Genomic DNA, 24,353 nt, shown 5'->3' on the forward strand with positions numbered 1-24,353 from the left:
CAGCAAAAGAATAAAAAGAGAAAATGGGATGCAGTCAGGCAAAGGAGTCGACCTTATGACTGTACCATAAGTATATGCCTGTGTGTGTGTGTGTGTGTGTGCGTTTGTGTCTGTGTACTTATTAATAATAAATCCAAACGCTAGTGCGAGAGACTGTAGTATAATCCGCCTGAAATTGAAAGCAAAGTTTGGGTTTTGCTGCTGCCTGATAAATAGACAGATTTGGCAATGGGTCGATCAGGTCGCAACGTTCGCCTTGGTCGTTCTGGTTGGCCAATGCCACACACGCACTTTATCACAAATCAAGCCAACTTTTTCTTGGTATGCCCAAAAAATCACGCCCCACACACACACATAGACACCCGCACCGGCCCCTGAACACTTTGCTCACTGGTGATAAATTTGATGGCAAAAGAAATTATGAGGGTGTCGTCGTCGCTGGCTGCTCCTGATGATGTCCTGTTGTGCATAAGACCATTCCTAAAGATATAACGCTATAAATATGCCAAAGCTATAAATTTTCTTAGTGCCTTGTTAGGCGGGTGGGATGAAGGATGGAGGGTGGGGTATACCCGCTCAAAAACCGATCAATGTCATATTTATCACATGTCTTCAACTTTTAGGCTTAGCTTTAGTGGTTGCTGTGGCTAACGCCTCGATTTGTGAGCTTTAAATATTTGTTTTATGATGTATTTTGGATATGTTTCTCTGCAGTATATTTAAAATTTCAATACGCATAAATAACTGAACATTAAAGTATGTACAATTTGTAAAATTGTTGTCATAAAAACTCGATTCACAAATGTAAATTGTAATTTCCGCTGTGCGGCTGCAAGTGCCGCGCTATGGCATGTTGCTACTTTTTGTTGTTGTTGTTGTTGCGGGTGGTGCACGCAGCGTCTCTGTTGTGAAGTTGAACGAACTGCCGTTTGTCCGCGTTTGAATGCAATTAAAATTGCATGCAGCACCATTCATAGTGACTGTCATTCACATAAATATATATGTATATGCCACATAAAATAATAAACATACATACACTTATAAATTTTAATTGAGGCATGTTGCCGCCGTTGCTATGCTCGCATTGACAGAGTGACCAAGTTAAAGACACTTGTCTGACACATGTCAGTTTGGCTGACAGTCAGTCAACCGACTTTCCATTAATTAGGCATCATATTTCATTAGCGTAATGAGCGCCTTGAGTGTGAGCGCCCCTTGTGAAATGTGCCAGCTGTGCGCGTTTGAATACAACAACTCCATCAGCGGGCAACGGCAACGGCAACGGCAACGGCAACTATTGAAATCCTAAGCAAAGGCCATGCAAATCTCATAGCCGCAACTATCATCAGCAAAAGCTAAGCCGTACCTCGCCGCTTTATGCAAAGCAACAGACCTCCAGCTGAAGCTCTTCTCCAGCTTGCAGTTGGCTGTCATGTGAAATGTGTGAAATGTTAACATGACTCGCTGCCTCTTGCCGCTCTTTTCTTTTTTATGTGTTTGTTGCCTCTTTCGCCGTTGCTTTTCATTATGCGAAATGTACACTAATTATTTTGTAGTTGCAACAGACGCTGCCACAAAAGGCTGTCAGCTGGATTTGAAGCCGCCTCAAAGTGCAGCAACGCACAAGTCTCTAAAGGAACAACATTTGTATGGTCGAATTTTTACAAACAGATCTGAAGAAATGTTTTGTTTGTCTGTTTTGTTACAATTTTCACTAAGTGCAAAATCGGGTAAGCCACAGCTTTGAGTAATAGTAGTCGTTAGTTATGCAACAATTTGTTCCAGAAGAATATATATAAAATCTTCATATTAAAATCACTGCTGATTTAGTAAAAAAACACTCCCCAAAACTAGCTTGAGAACTATAACTGAATCGCATTGAGATATATTTTCCGGCAGCAGTTTATATATATATAAATAAGGTCACCTAGGAGATTGCCAGATTATAACTTAAGTCTTAAATAGTAATCATAATATTGCTTAAAGTATTTTCTTTATATTTAAGCTTATGTAATTATTTTCTTTATAATGGTAGAGTTATGTAAATATATTAACATCATATTTTGAACATTAATACCAGCGGCTTAATTTAGTTGCAATCCCCAAAATTGCCAAGATATTAAAGCACAAGCGCAGTTGCTGCTGGCGCTGCTTCATTTTCTATGTATACTATAAGTATCTCTAATGACATAATCTGCTTTTAGGCAACAGTAAAGATGAGCGAGAGAGGGGAAAAGGCGGGCGGAGGGGTCAGGAGTAACACTCACAGAAGCGACCTTTAACTAATCCGCTTAAGTGACTTTATTGCTGTTCTTGTTTTTGTTGCTGTTGCTGCTATTGTTGTTGTTGTTGTTGTTGTAGATGCCTCGTGCATATTAAACTTATCGCTGGCAACAACCGCAATTATAAAATTATAATGATAATACTCGACTGGGGAGCGGCGACTGCTGACAGTTGGTTTGTCATTGCCAGTCCTGTGGTTGCTGTCGTTGTAGTTGCTGCTGTTGCTGATGTTGTTGCCGCGATCTGCGGCATAGATAAGTGCCAACAGCTTTAATACAAGCCAAAGCCAAAAAGAGTTATTAAAACAAGGCTCCTGCGCTGACTGTCAGCGCCAGTTGGTTGCGTTGACATGCCAGTGGCTCAACGGTTCCTCTTTTATCTGAAGGTGTATCTCAAAGCGAAACCCGTTTACAGCTGGCTAATTGCGGCATACGGCGACACGAATGATAGCAAACACATAACAACTATTTATTAATTATGTGCACAGTTTAATTGCCACTTTCTATACAACTTACACTCGCACTTATTATATCTGTATATTTATTTCCATCTTTACTTGCAGCTCTTGTGGCTCTCACGCGAAAAATGCTGACTAATTTATGTGACAACGCGGCGCATACGCAATTTGCTTAAATTTCAAAGAGGTGACAAAAACAAACAAAGAAACGGCCACAATATGAATTGCCTGTGTCGACCCTCGCGAATAATGTCCGTGCGCATTAACTTGCTGGATGAAACCGACTTTATACACGAAATCAAGGTAAGTGAGTGCCACAAATGACACCCTTTGGTGTCAACATTAGCCACATAAGCAGCGTCAAGTAAGGCAAATGACAACGACACGAATATCCGAAAACTACACACACGCGCTAACTCTGGCGCCGCTGCTTCACACGGCCTGTGATTTATGTCAATTGACAAAAAGTGTTGCATACTTTGCACGTGCTTGCCATATGCTAAGCGTCATATGGCTCAACCTCAACCCAACCCAACCCTTGGCGCCCATCGCTGGGCACCCTCATCAATATTTAGTGCAGAGCCTGAGCCGCAGCCTGTGACTTGGCAAACATGCAAAGTGTCATCATTCACACGTCGCCTGCTGCTGCTGTTGCTGCCACACAGCCAGAGCCTGTGGTTGCCTTGCCCCCTGCTTTAAAACTGCGCACGTTTGCCAAATTAAATGGGTCGTCAGCGACGACAAGAACTAAGAGATGAGAGCTCCAAGCTGCCTCATCGTTGTCGCCTTTTGTCTGTCTATGTCGCTTAGAAAATTCTGCTGATGCTGCACGCCAGCTCATAGTTGGCATCATTGTGCGGACAAATCAAATAAATAGTTGTTATTTTCGCATGTGTATGCGTGTATTCGGGTGTGTGTGTGTGTGTTTGGCCTGGTTTTTGGGCTCCGATTTCAGCAAAGCTTTGCAAAATTTCATTCAAGCATGTAGCATAAATAACTATATAAAATGCCGAAGAAATCACAAACTTTGCCCATGGCCATTGGCTAAGGCATAAATTTGTCGTTGTCTTATAATTAAAAATATTTTTTGATTACAAGCCGCAAAACAGAAATCATATTAAGGCAAACTGAGCATAGTATTAAAATAACATAAAATTAAATATCAAATAAAACTAGACAAAACAAAAAATAACTGATAGGAATTGTGGTTATAAAATACTAAAAGCTATCTGCTTTATTTAAATTTTGGAAAAATAATTGAAGGACTTATTTTATTACAGTAAACAACATTTTGAAGGGACTGCCCAAATATTTTTGTAAAAACATTAAAGGACTGCTTTTATATAGTTTCTAAAATGTGTTATAACTGAAGAAGCATGACCTTTGATAAGTGCAAATATGAAAACTGTGCTCCCTAGAAACTTTAGGTATTGACTATATTTTCATAAGCTTTTTGAGAAGCAGTCAAAGACCAGCACACCTATAAATGTTTGAGGGTATGCCACTATATTGTCATTAGTTTTTAATGAATTATCTTCTTTTTAATGAAGTAACCTTGTGTCAATTCCCAACCAAGTGCTCTGTGCCAGCTCAGATAAGTGGAACACAATGTGACATGATAAGCATACTTATACATATATCTTTTGTAAATGCATGTCATCAAGGTTGCCTGTGGGGTCTGCGACATAATGAGCAGTGTGACTTGAGAGGCCTGCCGGTTAATTATATGCCTGCAGATACACCAGTCTCGGCCTGAGCATAAAGATACTTACGTGTATCTGCATAATCAGAGCGGTTGATCGGTGAGGCGCCCACGGCATAGTGTTCCAGTTCAGTACTGATTGATCGAGCAGGCCAATGGAACGACAGGCTAGTTAGCAATTCTTGGAACTGACTAATGACACTTGGCGTCGCGTTGAGCTGCCAAGTTGCATGTTGCATGCTTAAAGTTTTTACTGAATCTGCTGCTGCGACTGCCTCAACTGTTGCTGCAACAGAATTGAAGCACGTAAACGTTAATAATCGCAGCTCATCAACAAGACATTTATAATAATTTTACAACCACATGCACTTGCCAGCCTCAACAAGTCTTAAATACAAGCCACAGCAAGCCGTAAGTCGCAGTAAGCCACCAAATCGACTGAAAACAAGCGGCTCTAAGCTACTCAAAGCGACTTTGTCTGGGCCCCCTACTCACCCCCTAACTAACTGGCGGGCTGGCTGGCTGGCTGGCTGACTGCCTGCCTGTTGGCTAGCATAAATTGCGCATTAGACATGTGTTACGATTCAGGCGTTGTGTAGTGGGCGTGTCCCACAATTTGACAATGGCAACCTGGGCGGACAACCACTGGCGGTCGTCGCTATCGTCGTCGTTGTCGGCGCGGCGCGGCGTACGCCTCGGGTCATTATTAATGAGTTTAAACTGGCAACAGGGACAGAAATTGCAAATAGGGGGGGCCAGTGGCGGGGCACACATTTGTCTCTGGCCTGCACTCGGGCAACTTATCGCATGTAATTATTGGCCGAGAGGCTCACGTACCATGTCAGCCGCATGATTGATAAAAGGCTCGCCGACAAAATACCAAAAAATCAACCATGAATGAAATTACGCGGCACAAAGTGCTGCGGCTCGACGAGATATGCAAAAGCATTGAAAAAATAGCAGCCATATTAATTAGTAAAGACCCAACTATTAGATACTCTACAATATTGTATAGATAATATTACCTATAGTCGTTGGATGTGAAATAAGTCAGTCTTCTTTAAATTGATTAGTGCCTTCATATCTTAAAAAAACTGTATAAACTGTTAACTAGTTCAGCTTTGAGTAATGCTTAAAAAATATCATTATTTTTATATTCATAAGATTTTGATATATACCCCTTAAGTGGTATTGCTTGGGGTATGGAAATGCGTGTGGCCGGCTTGTTGTAAACGTAATTTTATTTACGCGTGCACTTGTCCCAGCTGTCTGTCAATGTGGCAACCACGTCGACTGCTGCTGCAGCTGCGGCGTTGTTGTCTGCGCCGCTTTTGACGGCTGCCGATGGCACTAAGAGCACGCACTTAAAGTCGCCATTGCACGATTGCAGTCGTGTTAATGAAACGGTGGGGAAGGCAGGCACAGGGTGTTCGAGAGCAGGGGGCAGTTACTGTTGCGGCAGCCAGTAGCTTGCGGTTGACTCGTTTTGCATTTCATTGCGACGAACTGGTAAACTGCTGTTGCTGCTTTTATCAGACCAACAGCAACAACAACAACGACAACAACAACAGCAAGATACAGATAGACACATCCGCGACATCAGTCAATGTTGCGCGACTGCCTCGACAACGTGTCGTAATCGATATTTCATTGCCATGACGAGCAGAGCGCACGTTGCGTATGATTGATTTTTGCTATGTGTGCAAGATGGGAAGGCTACAAACAAACAAAAAAAAAAATACACACACATGTACACATAAATGGGATATCTACAACTGTAGCCATGATTCAAAAAACATGTCTACAGATATCGAATACCTTAATTTATGATGTATGTAGCAACCGTTGGAAATGATGTCGATTTCGATGCTGCATGTAAACATAAGCCATTAGAGTGCTCGCAGTCTGTTTCTTGCCTCATCATTTTTAATTAATCGGACATTTTTGTTTGCTATTCAGCTGACTCGTTGGGCAAAGATACATAGAAATTAATTAAAATTGATTTAAGCATCTAACTTTATATCATAAAATATAAGTTGTATAAAGGTCAGAATCCAGAAAAGTTAAATAATTCAGCTTGTCTAACAAATTCCTAGCAACATCATTTTTTTTTTTTTTGGCACACAATTGAAATCTAACCGAAAGGAATAATAAACATAAAGCCATGACAATGGCTAAGTAATGGAACTGCCCAGTCACGGTGCGGCTTTAAAGCTCAGCTCCCAAAAACCTGGCAAAACTGTGACAAATGGTTTCTGACGACTTCATGCCAAGACATGCCGCTCGCAGAGCAGTCCAGACAACATTTCTTGTGGCCATATAAGCGCAGGCTGCGCGCACACATTTCGGTCATTTATCATGCTTACATGCTAATGACATCTGGCCAGGGCTCAGAAGAAACAATTCGCGGCCCAAGCCGCATTACTTCAAGTGCTCGCACCGAGTTGCTATTTGTTGTTATATAAGGTTATATATAATTATATTTTAACGGTTAAAACTGAAACACTCAGAGCACTGTGGTTGTGTGTGTGCTGTGTGGGTTTCTGTTTGGCTAGCGCTTAATTCTGTCAATACAGGGTGCTCGCCGCATGGCCTTTTCAGAATTTATGTAAATCATTCAACACACTTCAAACTGGCCACAATGACAAAGCCGAAATGGACAGAAATGATTTCTTCAAGTATTTCACGAGCAAACACTTCAGCACAAGGCAGCTCGCTGCAGCGGCTAGACAAAATGGTATCTGTGAGATACGTACGTATCTAGATACACTTGTGTGTGTGTGTATGTATCTGTGTATACACAGTTTTGACCACGGCATAGACGTTATGCCTCGGGGGACATTTAATTAGACTCGCTTCGTTTCAAGCGTTCACACGCCAAGCTGGCCAAATAAACCTGCAGTTTATGGCCAACATAATTAAGTTAAAAGCTTTTTTACAGCTCGGCCTGCGCGCTTTTAAATTGATAATGAAAATAAAGAAAACTCATGAAGCGTACTTAATAGCTAAATAAATGCTGCCAGCTAGATTTTTGCCACACCCACACCTGTAAAAGAGCTTAAAGACAACATTTCCTTGGTAGTGTAAATGAAAATGGGCCGTTTTCCCATTGACAGTTCATTGATTTAGCCTGTCAACTGATATTGAAAAGGGTAAAAAAAGCTAAAAGGGTAAAAAGTTTGAGTTAACAACGAATTTTAAATTCCCTTAATTTAGTTGTGCCTAACACCTTTTACCAAACCAATCATTTTTATCGATTATGATATCGAAAAGCTTCCTGCAACTTCCATATATATAAATATTTTTTTTTTAAATTCCTCAAAACAGACTTGTTTATTATAATCGGCCATATACCCTTTTGGCGAGTGTATAAAAGGGCGCAATTAATAAAAAGGTTGAGCCCGAAAGTTGAACATTATTACCTTTTCGCAAAACTCAGCGCAGCTTCTTTTGGGGTTTGGGAGTAATTACTTTATCTGTTGCTGAAGTTGCGCTTTGGTTGCTAATAGGATTATCTAACAGACAAAATATAAAAGTAAAATACAGAACTGGCAGGCTAAAAAGCCTCGGCATGAATTTTGTAGCAGTCGCTGGGGTTTTTTGCAGCTGTCAGAACCATAACTCAGTGTCATGTCGGTTTGTTGGTTACGAGTCTTTGTATTTGAATACATATAGTACATAGTCAGTCAGATACGAGTATCTGCGTGGCTGGCCGCAAAGCCTCCAGACAAGACAAAAAGCAATTGTTCGATGGGGGCCGTGGCCGGCAACAGAATCGAAATAGATTTGCAAACAATTTGCAACAATTCAATCAAAAAACTTTAAACGCAAATACAGAGAAATACGACGGATAGAAAGACAAACAGCCAGCTTGAGGGAGCAGCAGCAGCGGAGCAAGCGGGGGCACATGACGGCCATCAGATAACTCACTCACTTGGTGGTCTGATCGGGTCGGGTTTGAGCTGTGCTAAGCTGTGCTGTGTATGGTCTGGTCTCCAGCATGGACTGGACCAGACGAAACCAATAAAGCCCACTTCTAGACTTTTTGCGCCCTATGTCTCTGTCGGTATCTCTGTGTGCCGTTTGTTTATCCAAGCGTTTGAATGGCGCACAACCAACAAGTAAAACGCCAAAGAAATTCAAGGTGAGCCCGCGCCATGGACCCATGTTTTTTTTTTCACTATTCTTCTTTTGATGTGCGAGGATAAGCGCAAAATATTTGCCAACCAGCCAGCGAGTCAAACAATGATATCCAACATTTCTGCTGTCTGCTGCGTTTCAGCACTCGCAACGTTTTGCGTGTGGAAAATGCAAGTGATGCAGGTGAGATGCCGCCAGTCGAGGCGTTGACGGCGTCTCGACAGCAGCGGAAGTTGTAGCTCTTGCTTTCCATGCCGGAAAGCAGTCGACAAGTTGAACAGATATACAGTTGCATGTGCAATATTTCACAGAACAAACAGCAAACGGGCTGGCCAGACACAAAGATACATAGGTGCCTCTACACACATACACACTCAGATACACACTCACATGTGCACATTGATTGCCCGAACCACAAATGAGCTGAGGCTGTGGCAGCTTGCTCAGTGCCAAATCCAAAAAGATGCGCAAAATGTCAACGGGGCCAACGAACAGCGACCGACAACTGACAACCAACAACTGACATAGCCTAGAAAGCAAAAAGTGCCGCTATGAGAATGGACGAATGAGTGTGCTCTTAACTCATATTGCATTCGTATGGCATATGTGTGTACTATTGCAAGCTGAACTGATGCTAAGGCCATCCGCATGCTGCATTGTCAGGCTATGTGCCTGGCGTGGCATGCGAAATAAAACTCCCGTAAGCAGACAGCAAGCCTCTAAGATCTGAAAGCGTAAAAAATAACCAGAAGGCAAATGGGAACCTGAAACTTAGTTGCCCTTAAAAAAGAGTTGAGCAAAAATAGTATTTAGCACAGCGCAGATATTTAGTAAAGGAGACGCCAAGTCAAGAAATGTTCCCTTTAAATATTGTCCAAGAATTATTTGCAAGTTGGCAACACTGCCTATCTAAATTATAATCAAATATTTATAAGCTGCACAAACTGCCTGGTAAATTTGAAAGTCTGAATTGGCAAGCAGAAATAAGTTAGAGCTTAAGTTTGAAGGAATTGTCAACTTCTCTGGAATTTAAGCTAGGATGTTGTTTCCTCATTCTAATGGAATAAAAAATAAGTATTTAGAATGCATTGCAAGATGACAACACTGCATTTTTAATTTCTTATCAAATATTTATCAGCCGGACAAATAGCTTGGTAAACATTAAGTAGTAAAATATCAGAGGAAAAATTGGCTTGTAAGTGATTGGCAACAAACAGAATAAATAAAACAAGAATATTAGACACATGATGTTACCAAGTAGATGACTGCGCATGAATTGTCTCATTTCAATAAGAGTATGCAAAATGTTGAGGCATCTCTCGACAGCGGGAACAAACCGACAAACAGTAAGCCGAGACGAACCTTGACTGAGCTGCAGGAATTACGCAAATCTCGTTTGTTGAATGTGTTTTCAGTTAGGTGAAGATGCGCCAGCATCAACGTTTCAGCCTCGATTGGTATGCGCCGTGGGGCGAGGCGGGGCGTGCCGGTGCCCGGAGCCGAGGCGGCATGGACATAAATCTGTTTTAAGCATTTTGGCTCCGGCTTGTTTTGTGCATAACGTTGACGATGTCGACGACTGCGACACGATGTAGCTGCCATTGCTCTTCCTCTTCTCTCTTCTACTTGTCGCCGTTTTGTCTCTGACATTGCAAGCGACTGCGTTGCTTTTTTTTATACTTATTTTCATTTTTGCTTTTGCTTTGGCTTTGTTTGCTCGCAGCAGCTTAAGACTCATAATGCCGTTATAAACACAAACGAATGAGTGTGTGTGTGTGTGTGTGTGTGTGTGTGTGTGTGTGTGTGTGTGTGTGTGTGTGTGTGTGTCGTTGTCAAAGGTCAGCGCACGTTTAAGCCAAGCAGCGCAATTAAACGCACAATGCATTTGGGGAAGACTGCAAAAGCGGTTAAAGATACAAACACACAGATACAGCTAGACGGATACAGATACATTTCCAGAGCTCAGATTTCAGCTTAATATTAGAGCTGTAACGAGCTATTTTTTTGGCTACGGATGCGAGCTGTCAGACCGAAGCAAATAAGCTGCAGCGAATGGCAAATTGTGCACAAAGTTGCGCTGTCGGAGCATCTGGAGGAAAATTCGCGGCAACACATGGAAAACGTAAACTATGTGTTAATTATGTTAAATTCAAAGATGTTGCACTTCAGTGCCCAGATTCAGATTCATATTGTGATTCAGTTTTTCACGCAATTCCCTGGTCGTGGAAAAGTGGGTTAGTCACGTAGCCAAAGTTTTTGCGGCAATGGCGTTGATTAAGTTACCCAAAAGACGCTGATGGGATTTAGGTGGGTGGGTTGGGAGGAGTTTCAGAAAATGTCGTCTCCGTTGCCTTCAGATGGCAGGCACCATGAATCGAATGGTGTGTGGCAAAGTCGAGACACACACGTGCATGTGGTGTATTTTCTTGTTTTCCACTTGCCGCTCACTAATTAAGTTGCATGGCAAAAGTTCTTTGCCGACAGCTGACAAGAAAAGTGCTTGGTAAAAATACAGACAACTTCAGTATATGGGGCATTTGGAGTGGTCGTTCAATGTGAAGCAGTGGAGATGAGTGGGTGTGGCTAAAAATGTAAGCTCATTAAGTGGGTTTTCCTGCTGGCTATGGCAATGGCGTTGAATTTGCCATCAGTCGCCAACAGCTACTCCAGAAACATCAAAGTAAGCATAATTTGATTAAGACATTTAAGCCAAAGACCTAATCATCATTAGCATCAACATAATCATCGCCCTGGCTCATGGCTCATCTAAAAATCAGCACTCTTGGCAGCCTTTGATGCCCCAGACTTGTATACATCATTGATTCTCAGCAAGGCGAACGTAATTTATTGAACCCGGCAACCAAGTGACTTACGGGCCAGAACCAATAACCAGAGACAAGGGTGGGCTCCGCCCTGCCTGGCAGCCTTTCGGCCTGCCAGACAGCTTGGCCAAACATTTTGGGACCTAAATGCACAAGTTTTTCCGGCTTTGCGCCGAGTTTGTGATTAATTGCTAGCCATTGCGGCCTTTGCATGTTACGTTGATTTTAAGCCATAAGTTTGTTAAAGGCTTTTAGGCATGCATGAAGCGTAGTTCATTAGGATCGGAGCGAATGGTCTTTATTAGTTTCAAGTTGGTTTTTGGTATCGATGGGCCTTAAAGAACGGGTAGGGATCTTAAAGTTAGCTGTAAAAATCATTTGGGAAATGTTTTAAAAACATTTGGATTCACAATCCATACATATACACCGAGTGTATTAAAAATTACTTAAGGGATTTTAAAACTTAGAGGTCTCTAGAGGTACTGTAGACAGTCTAAAGCTTTTTCTTATGTGTAGCGTTGTTGCTTCTTGTTTTTGAGATGACAAAAAAATTGACAAATCCCATTGAAGAATCTTTAAAGATTTAAGGAACAATCAAAAAATCTAAGACGAAAATACACATAGTCTAATCTAAATACGATTCCAATAAATATTGCACTATACCAAATCAGTTTATCATGATTTTGAAATGAAATTACACGGTTTTCAAAAATTTAAATGAATAAATTATTGCCCACGAGCACATAAGCCACAGTTTCTTTTAGAGTTTTATAAAAATCATAAATACTGAAATGGGAATGCGAAATGAAGTCTTAAGCGAGCGGCATTAAAGCCCAGGTGCTCGAGCTAACGTTAAGTAAAGTAAGCAAACGGCATATTAGATTTAAATCGTTGCTGACGTACACATTAGCTCATAAAGAATTTTTATTTGAAAAGGTGGCAAGCTATTACAAGAGATTACATTGGTATATTAAGTATTCTATTTACGAGAAAGAGTTGGCAACTTTTCGTTGCTATGGAAACTCGCTTTCCAAGTAAATGGCAGCCAGCCATTTCACGAACACTCATGAAGCTTATGCATTTTTAAAATGCACTTTCCTACTTATGTCCTTACGTAAAAGCCCTGACAACAATGCAGCAACAGGCAGCAGAAGGCAGGCAACGGGCAACATCAGTTGCAAGTTGCAAGTTGAAAGCATGAACAAGGACATGTCTCGCTGCTGTTGTAGTTGAACATTTTACGAGTCATTGTTTAATGTGCTCGCCTGTGCAATGTCCTGTCTTACACGTTCTGTCGTATTTCTAATGCAATTTTACAGGACATGCCATTATGAGATTAGCAGCTGTCATTGTCAATGTGTCGTCTGTGTGCTTCGGCTATCCTCGTTATGTCCGTCATTCATTTGACAATTAGTTTCTGAGTATTATCAACAAAATGTATATGGTTTATGGCAACAATGGGGTTTTATACAAGAGGTCAACTACTGCTTGGGCTTTAAAATTGCTGGGCGTGCTGTCATATACAGATTATCGCCAAGCAAGCGTATTTTCTTGGACTCTCAATTCCCAAATGACAGCTTACAATCGTATTCAGCACTTCATTTTTGTGTAGCCTCAGAACTCTTGAGTTTGCTTGTCCTTTTGTTGGTCAGCAAAAGGTTTAACATAAATTCAAAGGGCGCTGCCAATGGTAGACACGGCTTCGGCTTGTTCACACTTGGCAGCCATTAAGTTTATGACGCAACAACAATAAAACATTCCCAACACAAAAAGGATGCATGCAGGATGCGAGCATCTCACTGGCCACCAGGGGATGTTTGGCGAAGCCAAAAATACTATAAATAAAACATGGCAGCGGTCGACATACCTAACCCCCCCAACGGCCCGCCCACCGACTACCGCATACAGGCAAAACAAAAAATCGCAGCAAAAAAATGTAGCTGCCCCAGAAGTCAGAGAGGAACCTGATGGAGATCTGGAGTGCCCTGGTAGTGTCTGGTCAGCGCCAAAAATCAAACATGCTGAGCGCCAGCTGCGGCAGACAATGAAGAAGCAGCCATGTGGCATGTGGAATGCGTGTGGCTGTGTGGCACTTTGTGGTTAACAATGGTGCGCCTCCTGGCCCATAGTTTGGTTGTTTTGCGGTTGCATCTGTGCCTGAACGAATGGGCCCGAACGCCCTTAGGGAATCAACTCAATTTATTATTGGCGCTAGTCGAAAGCCAAAAACAAAAATTGGCTTTTTAAAACGTTTGCTGCCCCCACACGAATTAAATTAAATCAACAACAACAACAACAAAAAATGTTTCGATGGCCAACAACTGTTGCAAGGGAAGGGGCGCAGTCTGGGCCGCTGTCTGGGCCAAGGCGTGGCATTTAGCGCACATTTTTTTTATCAAAAAAAAAGGCGCAATTTTCCAATTGAATAATTGTCTCCGGCAAGTTTTCACTTTTGTTGGCCGGACGCAGCCAAGCAGGAAGATAGCAGCAAGGGCTGAACGAAACAGCAGGACGCAGAACGAAAGAACGACAGGACGACAGGACGATGGCAACTGGGCAATGGCCGTGGCCATTCAATGGCTCAACAGTTTGTCAGTGTTTCAGTGTTTCAAGGTTTTGAGTGCTTGCTTTGCCATTGAATAGATATTGCCAGCGCCTTGCCTGGCCAACGTTTTCTTTGCTCCATCTTTCCCTTTCACTCACTCTCTTTCTCTCTCTCTCTCTCTCTCTCTCTCACTCTCTTTTTCTATCAGTGGCTGCTCTTTATCTCTGTGCTGCAACACAGCCTTTTAACAACGATTTTCTTGTCTATTTTCAGGATGATTTGCCGGGCCAAGCGCTGCTGGATGTCGTTTTTGCCAGGCTCAATTTAATCGAGACTTCATACTTTGGCATACGCTATATAGACGATGAGAATCAAACGGTAAGTGGCGGCAGGGTTGGCGTCCTGGGCACAGGATATGGCAACTGACTGGCGTATCCTGCTCCTTCTGTGCCGTTGCCGTTCCTGTTGCTGTGCAAACATATTGGTTTTTGAAATTCATTTTCGTTTTCATTGAAATTCATTGAGGCGCATTGAGGGGCGTCAAGAAAGCAAAACAAAAAGTCGAGCTCGGCCAACTCTTTGAGCCTTTGACGCAGCCGGCGAGACGCCCACGCCTGCAGGCAAAATTATATAATTTCGCTTTCAGACAGGGCAACCGGCAAGGGGCGCATGTCGCCTTGGCCTTTCATTGAAATTCACTTTTATGCCACTTGCCACACGCACATTAGTGCCTGCGTGTTCTCCGTGTGCGCCTGCTTTTATGTGAGTCCATAAAAACAGCCATATGGGCTCACCTGTCAACGCCAACAAGCTGACGCACACACTTATTCGCCGTGTGTGTGTGTGTGTGTGTGTGTGTGTGTACGCCATTTTATCATTTTAAAATTTATTTTTCTATTTCCTTTCTTTGGGCGGTTTTACAGCACTGGCTGGATCCAGCGTCACGCATCTCTCGCCAACTGAAACCCAAATCGGATCCATATGATTTGTATTTCGGTGTCAAATTCTATGCCGCCGATCCATGCAAGTTGCTCGAGGAAATTACGAGGTAAGATTAATCAATATTAAAAAAAATAATTTCAAAGTGGATAAATTTCTTTTTTAAATTGCATTTTATTAAATGCATTAAGTGAATTACTCAGCGTTATTTCATTTTTGCGCATTATTTAAAACTTTAACAATTAAATGTTTCGCATTTTATTAAACGAATTCAATTTATTAATTGCCACACACTCACAATTCAATAACCAACAAATTAAACGAGTTGACGGCCACAGGACCCTCTGCAGAGGGCAGACAACTAATGGATGGTGAAATAATGTTTTTAATGCATTTATGCACAGTATGCATATCAAGCAAAATAAATTGGAAAGAATGCTTAAGACAAAAATGATATGCTAGAATATACCCTCCAGTACATTAGTAGATAATTTAAATATTTAAGTAATTTTCTGTACAAATATTAGATTCTGGCATAACTTTTGGAATTCTTTTTTAATCATGTTGAACTTTTGAAGATACAGATATACTATGCATCCAGATCAAGTATATATGCATATGGAGCATATATCAGGGTTAAATATCTATAATCTCATCTGTTACATATATGTACAAACAATATGTATACCCTATTCGAGGCCGTTTATAGCAAGTGGGTATAAAATGGCAATCGTGCGGGAAATTTCGAAAAATCCAAAGGATAATTGGGCCGGCAGCCAGTATGGGCGACAGCACTCTTATGTGTTGTGCTTTAGCTATGCAGTTAGCTGCATTCATCAAGCATTTGGTGTGTGCAAATATTTGCGCTTAATACGACGACACGTCGCCGCCATAATCGTCACCAAGTGCGGGTGGTGACTGGACGACAGGGAGACTGTTTGAGTGCAATAGGAGTTGGGGAGGCGGGTGGGTCGGAAATGTTGCGGATGCCAATCGCTGGCCAAACATCATCAAAACTCGCGCGGGCGGACTGCCAACGGCTGCGCTAATATTGGCGCATATAAATCCAGTGAAATGCAGTTAAATGCACTGAAATGAAATGCACTTATAACGCAGCAGCAGTTGGCTATTTCGCTGAATATTACTGAAGTGCAGCGGGGCCGTGGAAAGACAACGAGAGAGAGAGAGAGAGAGAGAGAGAGAGAGAGAGAGAGAGAGAGAGAGAGAGGAAGACCATTTTGTTATTTTAGCTATACAAAGTCTGCGGCACACAATAAACGGCAATTGACTTTGACGGCATGTTGCATGTGGCACATTGTGCTTCAAGTGCCACCGATATGCTTTAGGATAAAGGATAGTTGAAATGAGTTTGTTCACAATATTGATACATATGATATAATGCAGCAAAGCATTGGATTGATATATACCAGAATGGATTACTTACTAAACAAACAATCTATCAACTCCAACTTGCTGCAAATATGTTGTGGAAATATGTGACAGCCTCTTCAATGTTGTTGTCCTTGTTACATTTGCGGAAATGGGGCATATTGAGGTTCTAATAAGGTATGCGGCAGTCAATAGAATAGAGATTTTCCAGCCATAGTTACTTCTAATATAGTTATAGTTATTCAATCCATTCATAGTTATCTGTGTGTCTCTCTAAAGCATTTGGTCTCAGATAGTTAAAGAACTAGGCTTAGTTTATGTGGGATATACACTCTCTATTTTGACTACATACTAACTTATGTAGAAAAATCTAAAATAAATAAATAGTTGTATTATGATATTCCATTTCCTTTTATTTTTGTAAACCAAAGTGTATAACATTCAGTTGGGATACTTCTGCCTTTAGCAGGGTATTGCCTAGTCGAACACTCTTGCTTGTTGTTTATTTGTTAAATGATTTTGTCGGCCAAAGCAAACAGTTTGTTTGGGAGTTGCGTTTTGTGTGTGTTTAGGCCAAACATCAAAGTCGTATCCAAATAATTTTATGCGGAGATTTGTTTGCGAACTTGTTAGCTGCCTCCACAGCGCGTTGCTGCTGTTACTGTGCTTATGGAGACAAATAATTAAATTTGTTCACTTTTATTTATTTGACAGATATCAACTTTTTTTGCAAGTCAAACAGGATGTGCTACAGGGCCGTCTGCCCGTGGCCTTTGAGCTGGCCGCCGAGCTGGGCGCTTTTGTGGTGCAATGTAAGTAAAACCAGAGTCAAACTGCAGGCGTTAGCTAAAAGTGAATCTTTCATCTCTCAGCCGAATTGGGTGACTATGATCAGCGACGCCATTCAAAGGGCTACGTCTCGGAGTTTCGCCTGCTGCCCAACCAGAGCAGCGAGCTGGAAACCCGCGTCTCGGAGCTGCATCAACAGCTGAAGGGCATGTCGCCATCCAGCGCGGAGCTGAACTATTTGGACAAAGTCAAATGGCATGACATGTATGGCGTTGACTTGCATCCCGTGCTGGTAAGAACACATATGTTGTGCCCCATCCGCCCTTCATCCCCTTTTAGAACGAAACAGCAACCACAGCATGGAGCTTGGTTCACTGCCTCGGCTGCCCTGCAAGCAGCCAGCCATAAAAGAGGTCAGGGCGAATGCAAAGTTTAATTTCATTTCATGGCAAATATTATAAATCATTTGCTCACACACATTTCTGGGGACCAACGCAATGATTACCCCACGCCCCCACAACCCCGTTGGTAGACACGGCTGGTCTGTCTCCAGTCCAGACTAACCCGATATCCACCAGCCCCCGTCCGTCCGTCCTCCGGTTCGTATGTCGTAGCCGCTTTTGTGCTGCGTAAGTTGGCACTTCATTTGCATTTTTTATTGCCCTTTACTTTGATATCAAACCTCAATAAATCACCAGCTGTGTTTGTATACGAACCATGAATGTGTGTGAGTGTGTGGGGTGTGTGAGAGCGGGGGATGTGGGCTGGTGGTCGGGGGATGGGGCAACGCTGTAAACCCTTGTACTGCACATGCCTGTGGTATGTGTGCTCCCGTCTACTTCTGTATGTTTATAGACACAAATCATTGACTATCGCGGCGCCAGTTGCCAGCCAAGACTTCTCGCCTCTCCCTTCAGTGCTGCTTGCGGCGCCTTGCGCCTCTCCCTCAGCTTTTTAATTTAATTAACAGCTAAAATTACATTTATTTTCTTTTTGTGTGTTTTTTGCTTTATGTGCAGGGCGGGCCGAGTGGGTTAACACGGATGGGCCATAAGGCGTCGCACAAGTGCTAATAGGCCAAGCTGGCCAAAACTTTTCTCTCTTGTTAACAATTTTTTTGGCAATAGCCAAAAAGTTTGAGCTTTAACAAAGGCTCTCCTTTGTTCCCCAAAAAGTCTCTAACTCTAACTTCAGCTCGAACTTAGCTCATTCTCAATTCTATTTTCTTTTTGTTTTCCAGGGCGAAGACAGTGTCGAGTACTATCTGGGCCTGACGCCTAGCGGGATTGTCGTGCTGCGCAACAAGACGACGGTGGCTCATTACTATTGGCCGCGCATTGCCAAAGTTTATTATAAAGGACGCTATTTTATGCTCAGGATAAGCGATAAAAATGTAAATTTCAGCGCACCAGCCGACAATACGAAAGACGATGACGATGACGACGAAGACGACGACGAAGAAGGCGACGACGAAGTATTTGCTCCTAACCATAAATATTTCGCTGTCGAGTGCTTCTTACAATTTGCAGTTCGTTTTCTATTGTTCGCTTCAAGTTTTTAATGTTACTTGTAGAAAGGGTATCACCAGGCACTTTGTTCGACCTACATCTCTCGAAAGAGTTACTTTTCATAAGATAGTGATAGGTTAAATTCTCACAAAGTTTAAGCTTGTGATATTATGACAAGATCGCAGTTAGAGAGTCTTAAAATGTAGTTTTTAGCTTGAAAGAAATAAGAAAAGATTTGATGATATATTTTATTACGTTGTAATAAAACTAATAGCAAACAAAAGTTTACTCAGACATTTAGAATATTAACAAGCGGTTAATATTGACAAGTTACCCAACTTAATACTGCCCATCGGCAAGAATTTAGATATTCAAAGGCTTGGTGCATATTCAAGATGTGCTGTTATTAAATACATATTTAATTCTCTAAATATTTAGTTTATGAATAGTATTGGAATATTATGTTTAACTGAAGTATGTTTTACCTTCTTGCCTTAGACTCGCAGTGTATTCAAGTTTCAGTGCAGGAAAAACATTGTCTTTTTACAAGCATTTCGCAGTGTTGCCAATTTTTTTTTTTTTTCGTTGTGTGACAACTTTTTGGCTGTCAACGTCCTCAAGTGGGAGAAGCTGAAGCACTCGTTAGACAACAAGTAGCTAGTAGCTGATAGCAGATAGCTCTTGCTCTCAGCTCCTTGGCAGTTTTTCTAACTTGAACACTTTTTGGTGCTAACGCTTTGATAATCAAAAAACTTTTCCGCAGTTGACGCACACAAAAGCGAAACTTTACCATTTTCCATCTCTTTTTTGTCGGTGATATTTTTTGGCCAAGAATTCACACTTTACATTGGCAAGAGCAAAGTTTGTCGCGGCCCCGAATTCAGCCGGGCATTCATTCACTCAATTTGCCTTTACTTGGCAACTGCATCTTTTGTCGGGACACGTCTGCGTCTCCCTCTCCGTCTCCGCCCTTGTCATCGTCCTCGTCATATTCGTAGTCATCGTCATCGTCATCGTCATCGTCGTGACTTGACTTAGTGCTTATCACACTTGCGCTATTCCTTCCTTGCCTTCTTCACAGAATGAGCTCAGCACTTATGGCTTCGAAACTCCACGCAAATCGGCGTGCAAACATTTGTGGAGATGCTGCGTGGAGCATCATGCGTTCTTTAGACAGGTGCGAGTTGCGCCGTTGCCCAATTCCCAGTCACACGCAGCGGATTTGTTTCAACTGGGCTCCCGCTTCAGACACAGGTGAGTACGAGTACATCCCCACAGCCCCCGGCACCAGCTCCAAGAGGTGCTTCAAGTGTGCAGCCAAATCTGCCGGAAGTATAACCACATTCGAGTGGGTGATGGCTGTGTTGGTGTGCGAATGCTTTTTGGCATTGAAATAATGTTATTAAACGCAAGTTGGAGCCTTAACCAAGATGCACAGCTTGTGCGCTTTTGTCCAATTTATTAGCCAATTTGCAGCGTTCCAAAAAGTGAAGCCAATTAAAATGTAACCAAGCACTCCAAATCCTATTGCGAATGTGCAGCTAGCTCATGTGATTAGATCATTAAAGGCCAGCACAATTCAGTGCTGGGCTGAATGAACTAGTTCACCAATGGAATGAGCTAGCTTATAGCAATTTTGTTACTACGCCCTTACCGGATTTGTTAAGAATTACTTTTCATGTAGTTCATTTGAACTGGCTCAGCAGAAGTTGTGGCATCTCTAATAGAAGCAACCACATGGTTGCACACACATAGATCAAGTTTACACCAACTCGACTGCCCAGCTAATTGGAAGTCCAATAAAAATGTCGGATCTGCAGGCAGTCCGACAAACTCAAGTCGAGCGCAAAGCCCACTAATGACTTTCTGTGAAATGCCTCCAAGCTGTAGCCGGAGCTGGAGTCGGAGCCAAAGCCGAAGCTGAAGCCAGAAACTCAGCCTGAGCCGCCGGCAAATGCAAGGCAATTGTGCATGACGAATGTGGCAGGGACCTAGGTCTGGCCCCCGTTTTGACCATGTCCAGGTTCATGTTTATGACAGCCATTTGCGGTGACTGCGGCTGGGTCATTTACTGGGCGAAACTTTCTTGCACTTAGCCGCTACGAATTTGGTCTAAATCGAGTTCACGTGGCTAAGCGTTACACAGCGAAACTATTTGCCCGCCAGGGAGGTTGGCCAAAAGTTTTGGGGCGCCGGCTCCGGCGCACTTTTTACGAGCGCTCGACAGGCTCGTCAGGCTCGACCAGCGTTTTTAATTTGTGAAACAAACGAAAGTTTTTTACAACCTTTTTATGGTTCACTGTTCATTATTACCAACCATGAGCATCTTGTACTATTATTGTTTTTATTTTATTTTTTTTCTGTTGCTTATTTTTGTTAATATTTTCTGGACGCCTTCATGCCTACTTTTATGTTGCCCAACAATCGCATGTCTGACCCAACCCAACCAACCCACAACCAAAGTCGTACGGACAAGCAAATGGAGAAGGATGCACTTGCCGCCGGACGTGCGCCGCCCGCCTTTACGCGCGTACCCTCCAAGCGCCAGCCCCGACGCGTGATTGATGACTTTTTTAACAGCAACGGCGGAGGTGGAGTTGGAGTTGGAGGCGGCGGCGTCGGCGTCAGCGTCGGCAGCATCCTCATTGGCAACCGCCCTCTGCCGCAGCCGCTGCCGCTGCAGAGCTTGGCCAACAGCAATGCGAACGCCAACGCCAAGTGAGTACTCCAAATATCCATCATTTGTTTTCATTTCATGCACAAAAGTTTTGATTTACCCAACGTCAGTTCTCTATTTGTCGGTATGTATATATGCATATATATTTTTTTTGTACGCTTCCTTTGGCGCAGTGGTCCTTTTTTGGAAAAAGTCTTTTTTCGGTCATAATTTTGTAGAGCCGCGCCGGCCGGAAGTGCTCTCATGTTGCTCGCTGCAGCATCTTCCTTTGATCTGTTTTTAATTTTCAGCAAGCAAGTTTTTTTTTTGGGGCTTTCTCCATTCGGGTGGCTGTCTGCAGCAGCAGCCCCAAAATACGCAACAGCTCCCTGAGGGGGAAATACATATGCAGTTTCCCATGTTGGCATAGTGAAACTGTCCCCCTCTCTCTCTGTCTTTCTCGCTCTCTCTTTATCTCTTTCTATTGTATCAGTTGAATTAAAAAAAAAAAGAGAAAAAAACAATGCAGAAAACACTTCATCATGGCCCATGTGTGTGCGTGTGAGGAGTTGTGTTTGACAGGCCGCCGCCTTCGCATTGTTCTAGTGAATGTTATTGTTGCTGTGATGTCCTTATTCGAGTGCTCCTGTGGCATGTGTTTTTGTGCTGCCCTTTTTCGATTTCGTGCTCAAAATCCATTTAGTTGCCATTTGATGGCAGTTACATTGTCTAGACGCAACATTTATTAAATGTTTTATGGTTCTGAACATCAAATTATATATGGACAAATAAAAATCGGCCATTAGAAAAGCGTTGGCGTTGGCACAAGCGGAAATGTTGCCAACATGCTGTATCAAGACGAGCGAGAGCTTAATGGAAATTGAGTCATACGTCGACAGATCGAATATTTATATGTGGGAAGGGAAAAATTTGGGAGTTTTAAACAGCAGTTTCCGAGTTTGTTTGAGTTGCTTCCGAAAAAAAAATATTAACGTAAGCAATTTAATATAAAGAGTCAGCGATTAGTAATCCTTACAAGAAATTGGTCACAACATCAAATATTGTGCTCTTAATACTTACGGAGGTTGGATTCTCATAAATCATTATTCTCAATTTGAATTATGTCCTAAATCTATGATAATTTAGCTTCGAGACTCATGAAAACAGGATAAATGAAAGAATTTTCTTGATAATTAAAAAAAAATAGGGTACCCTAGTTTTCTATCTCGAGCTTGATATCTGTTTTATATTAAATATTTTATGAAATCATATTAAAATATTTAAATTTGATATGAAAAATGCTTAAGACAAATACTCTTAGCTTTTTTTTTTTCATCAAAAAACTTTTTAATTGAGAAACTTTACTTGCAAAATCTTAATAAATCATACACTAATCGTAGGTTAGAGTGTAGCCCTCGAGATGCTTGCAGTTTTTTACGATCAGTGGCTTTTAAATCTCATCATTAACTTGAGCAGTGGCAATGCCACATTGACCCCATCAATGTCATTGGCGCAGAAACCACTATCTGTGCATAAATTATCCAAGATGGTAATAGAGCTCAGGGACTGTGGCAGCGCACAAATGTAATCGCTGGCGCAACAATTCCTAGGAACACAAAACAGAATAGATCACAGCAGAACTGAACCGAACAGAATAGAACTGAGCTGGGAAGAGCAAATAGCTCACGTCGTTTATCATTTGCAAACAAAGAAGCCAAACGTCAGGCGGGTGCAGTGGCAGCCAGGACAGGCCAATCAAGTTGCCCACACCATGGTAAGCGGGACATAAATCACAAGGCGCGACCGGAGCGATGGCACGTCCGGGGAGTCCACTTCCAAGTGCATGTCCATGTCCATGTCTGTTGCGATGGGAAGCTCGAAATGATTGCCCGCTGATTGCCAGTGCGGCAATTACTCAATTTTACACACGCGCATTATTTGTCTGTGTCGATCTCGCTGGCTGGCGGCTAGCTGACTGGCTGAGGGCGATCCTCCTAGCTTGGCCCGATCTTCAGACAGAGGCCGTTCAAGCGACAGCCTAAATGCCGCGATGCTGCAGACTTTAATCAACGTTTATGTTAAACAATTTAAATTTATGGCAAAATAATGCGAGAGCGTTGCAATTGCTGACTGATCACAACTCCCCTCTCTCTTTCTTTCTCTCTCCACACAATGTTCCACTCCGTGTATTTGCAGCAACTACGACAGTCCCTACCGCTCCACGTATAGCATACCCACTAGCCTGGGCGTGCGTCCCAGCCAGTCCTCGCAGCAGAACAACAACTCCAGCAGCTACAACAACAATGGCAGCAATTTGCAGACACCTGACTCGCCGCGCAGCACGCGCAGTGCTCCTTGGCCAAGATCTCAGCAGCGTTCGCTCTTTGGCCATAATCCCTCAAGTCCGCGCTCAGTGCGTTCGGTGAGCACCACAGGCGGTGGGCTGCATCATCACCACAGTCATAGCCACGGCCATGGTACAAGTCATCATCATCATCATCAGCAGTCGTCATCGTCGTCGCATCATCAGCATCGGCAGCAGCGCGCCAGCTCCTCATCCGCCTCGCAACAGCAGCAGCGATATCGCTCCAGCTCCGTAGAGAGTCATTCATCAAACGATTCGCGCTCCACGCGCCGGTAAGTTCATCTGGCTCCACACATACACAGTGCATCCCCTCGAGACTCACCCCCTTGACTTTTTTAGACACAAGCAACGCCATCGTCGCACCTCGGACAATGAGAGCGAGCTGTCACGTGGTTCGGGTCGCTCTGGTCGTTCGCATCATCGCAAGCACCGTCGCTCGCATCGGCATCGACGCGACTCGGCTGGTGGCTCAGATCATGACAGCACCAGGGGACGCAGTTACTCAGGTCATCGCAGCTCCTCCATGCGCAGCGGCAGCGCTGAGTTGATTGACTCCACTACGCAGTGGCGTGAGGTGCAACGGCGGCAGGCGGAGGCAAGCCTGGGCCAGAGCTCCGTGCAGCAGGCGTCCGTGTCAAAGAGCAGCATGGTAGCCCGCAGTCTGCATAGCAACGATAGCCACTCGGACACGCACTCGCATCACAAGTCGCGTCGGCATCGCAAGAACAAGTAAGTAAACTGGCTGGGCTCGGGTCTGT

General features: G+C 43.0%; 1 protein-coding gene across 2 annotated transcripts in view; it reads left to right on the forward strand.

Annotated features, from left to right (window-relative positions):
* The window catches only part of LOC115771822 (uncharacterized protein DDB_G0283357), a 64,080-nt gene that overhangs the window by 27,362 nt on the left and 12,365 nt on the right, over positions 1-24,353 (forward strand). The window contains exons 2-11 of one of the 2 annotated variants that reach the window (XM_030717702.1): positions 2,846-3,043; positions 14,223-14,327; positions 14,873-14,997; positions 16,992-17,089; positions 17,150-17,358; positions 18,307-18,459; positions 19,656-19,828; positions 21,038-21,292; positions 23,427-23,867; positions 23,935-24,324. In XM_030717702.1, coding sequence (XP_030573562.1) covers positions 2,960-3,043; positions 14,223-14,327; positions 14,873-14,997; positions 16,992-17,089; positions 17,150-17,358; positions 18,307-18,459; positions 19,656-19,828; positions 21,038-21,292; positions 23,427-23,867; positions 23,935-24,324 — 2,033 coding nt within the window. In that variant the 5' untranslated portion in view covers positions 2,846-2,959. The remainder of the gene's footprint in view (positions 1-2,845; positions 3,044-14,222; positions 14,328-14,872; positions 14,998-16,991; positions 17,090-17,149; positions 17,359-18,306; positions 18,460-19,655; positions 19,829-21,037; positions 21,293-23,426; positions 23,868-23,934; positions 24,325-24,353) is intronic. The other variant, XM_030717701.1, reaches the window with a different exon arrangement.

The sequence above is a fragment of the Drosophila novamexicana genome, unplaced genomic scaffold (assembly GCF_003285875.2).
Source record: "Drosophila novamexicana strain 15010-1031.04,08,12 unplaced genomic scaffold, DnovRS2.1 tig00000108-arrow-pilon, whole genome shotgun sequence".
NCBI classification, from domain to species: Eukaryota; Metazoa; Arthropoda; class Insecta; order Diptera; family Drosophilidae; genus Drosophila; species Drosophila novamexicana.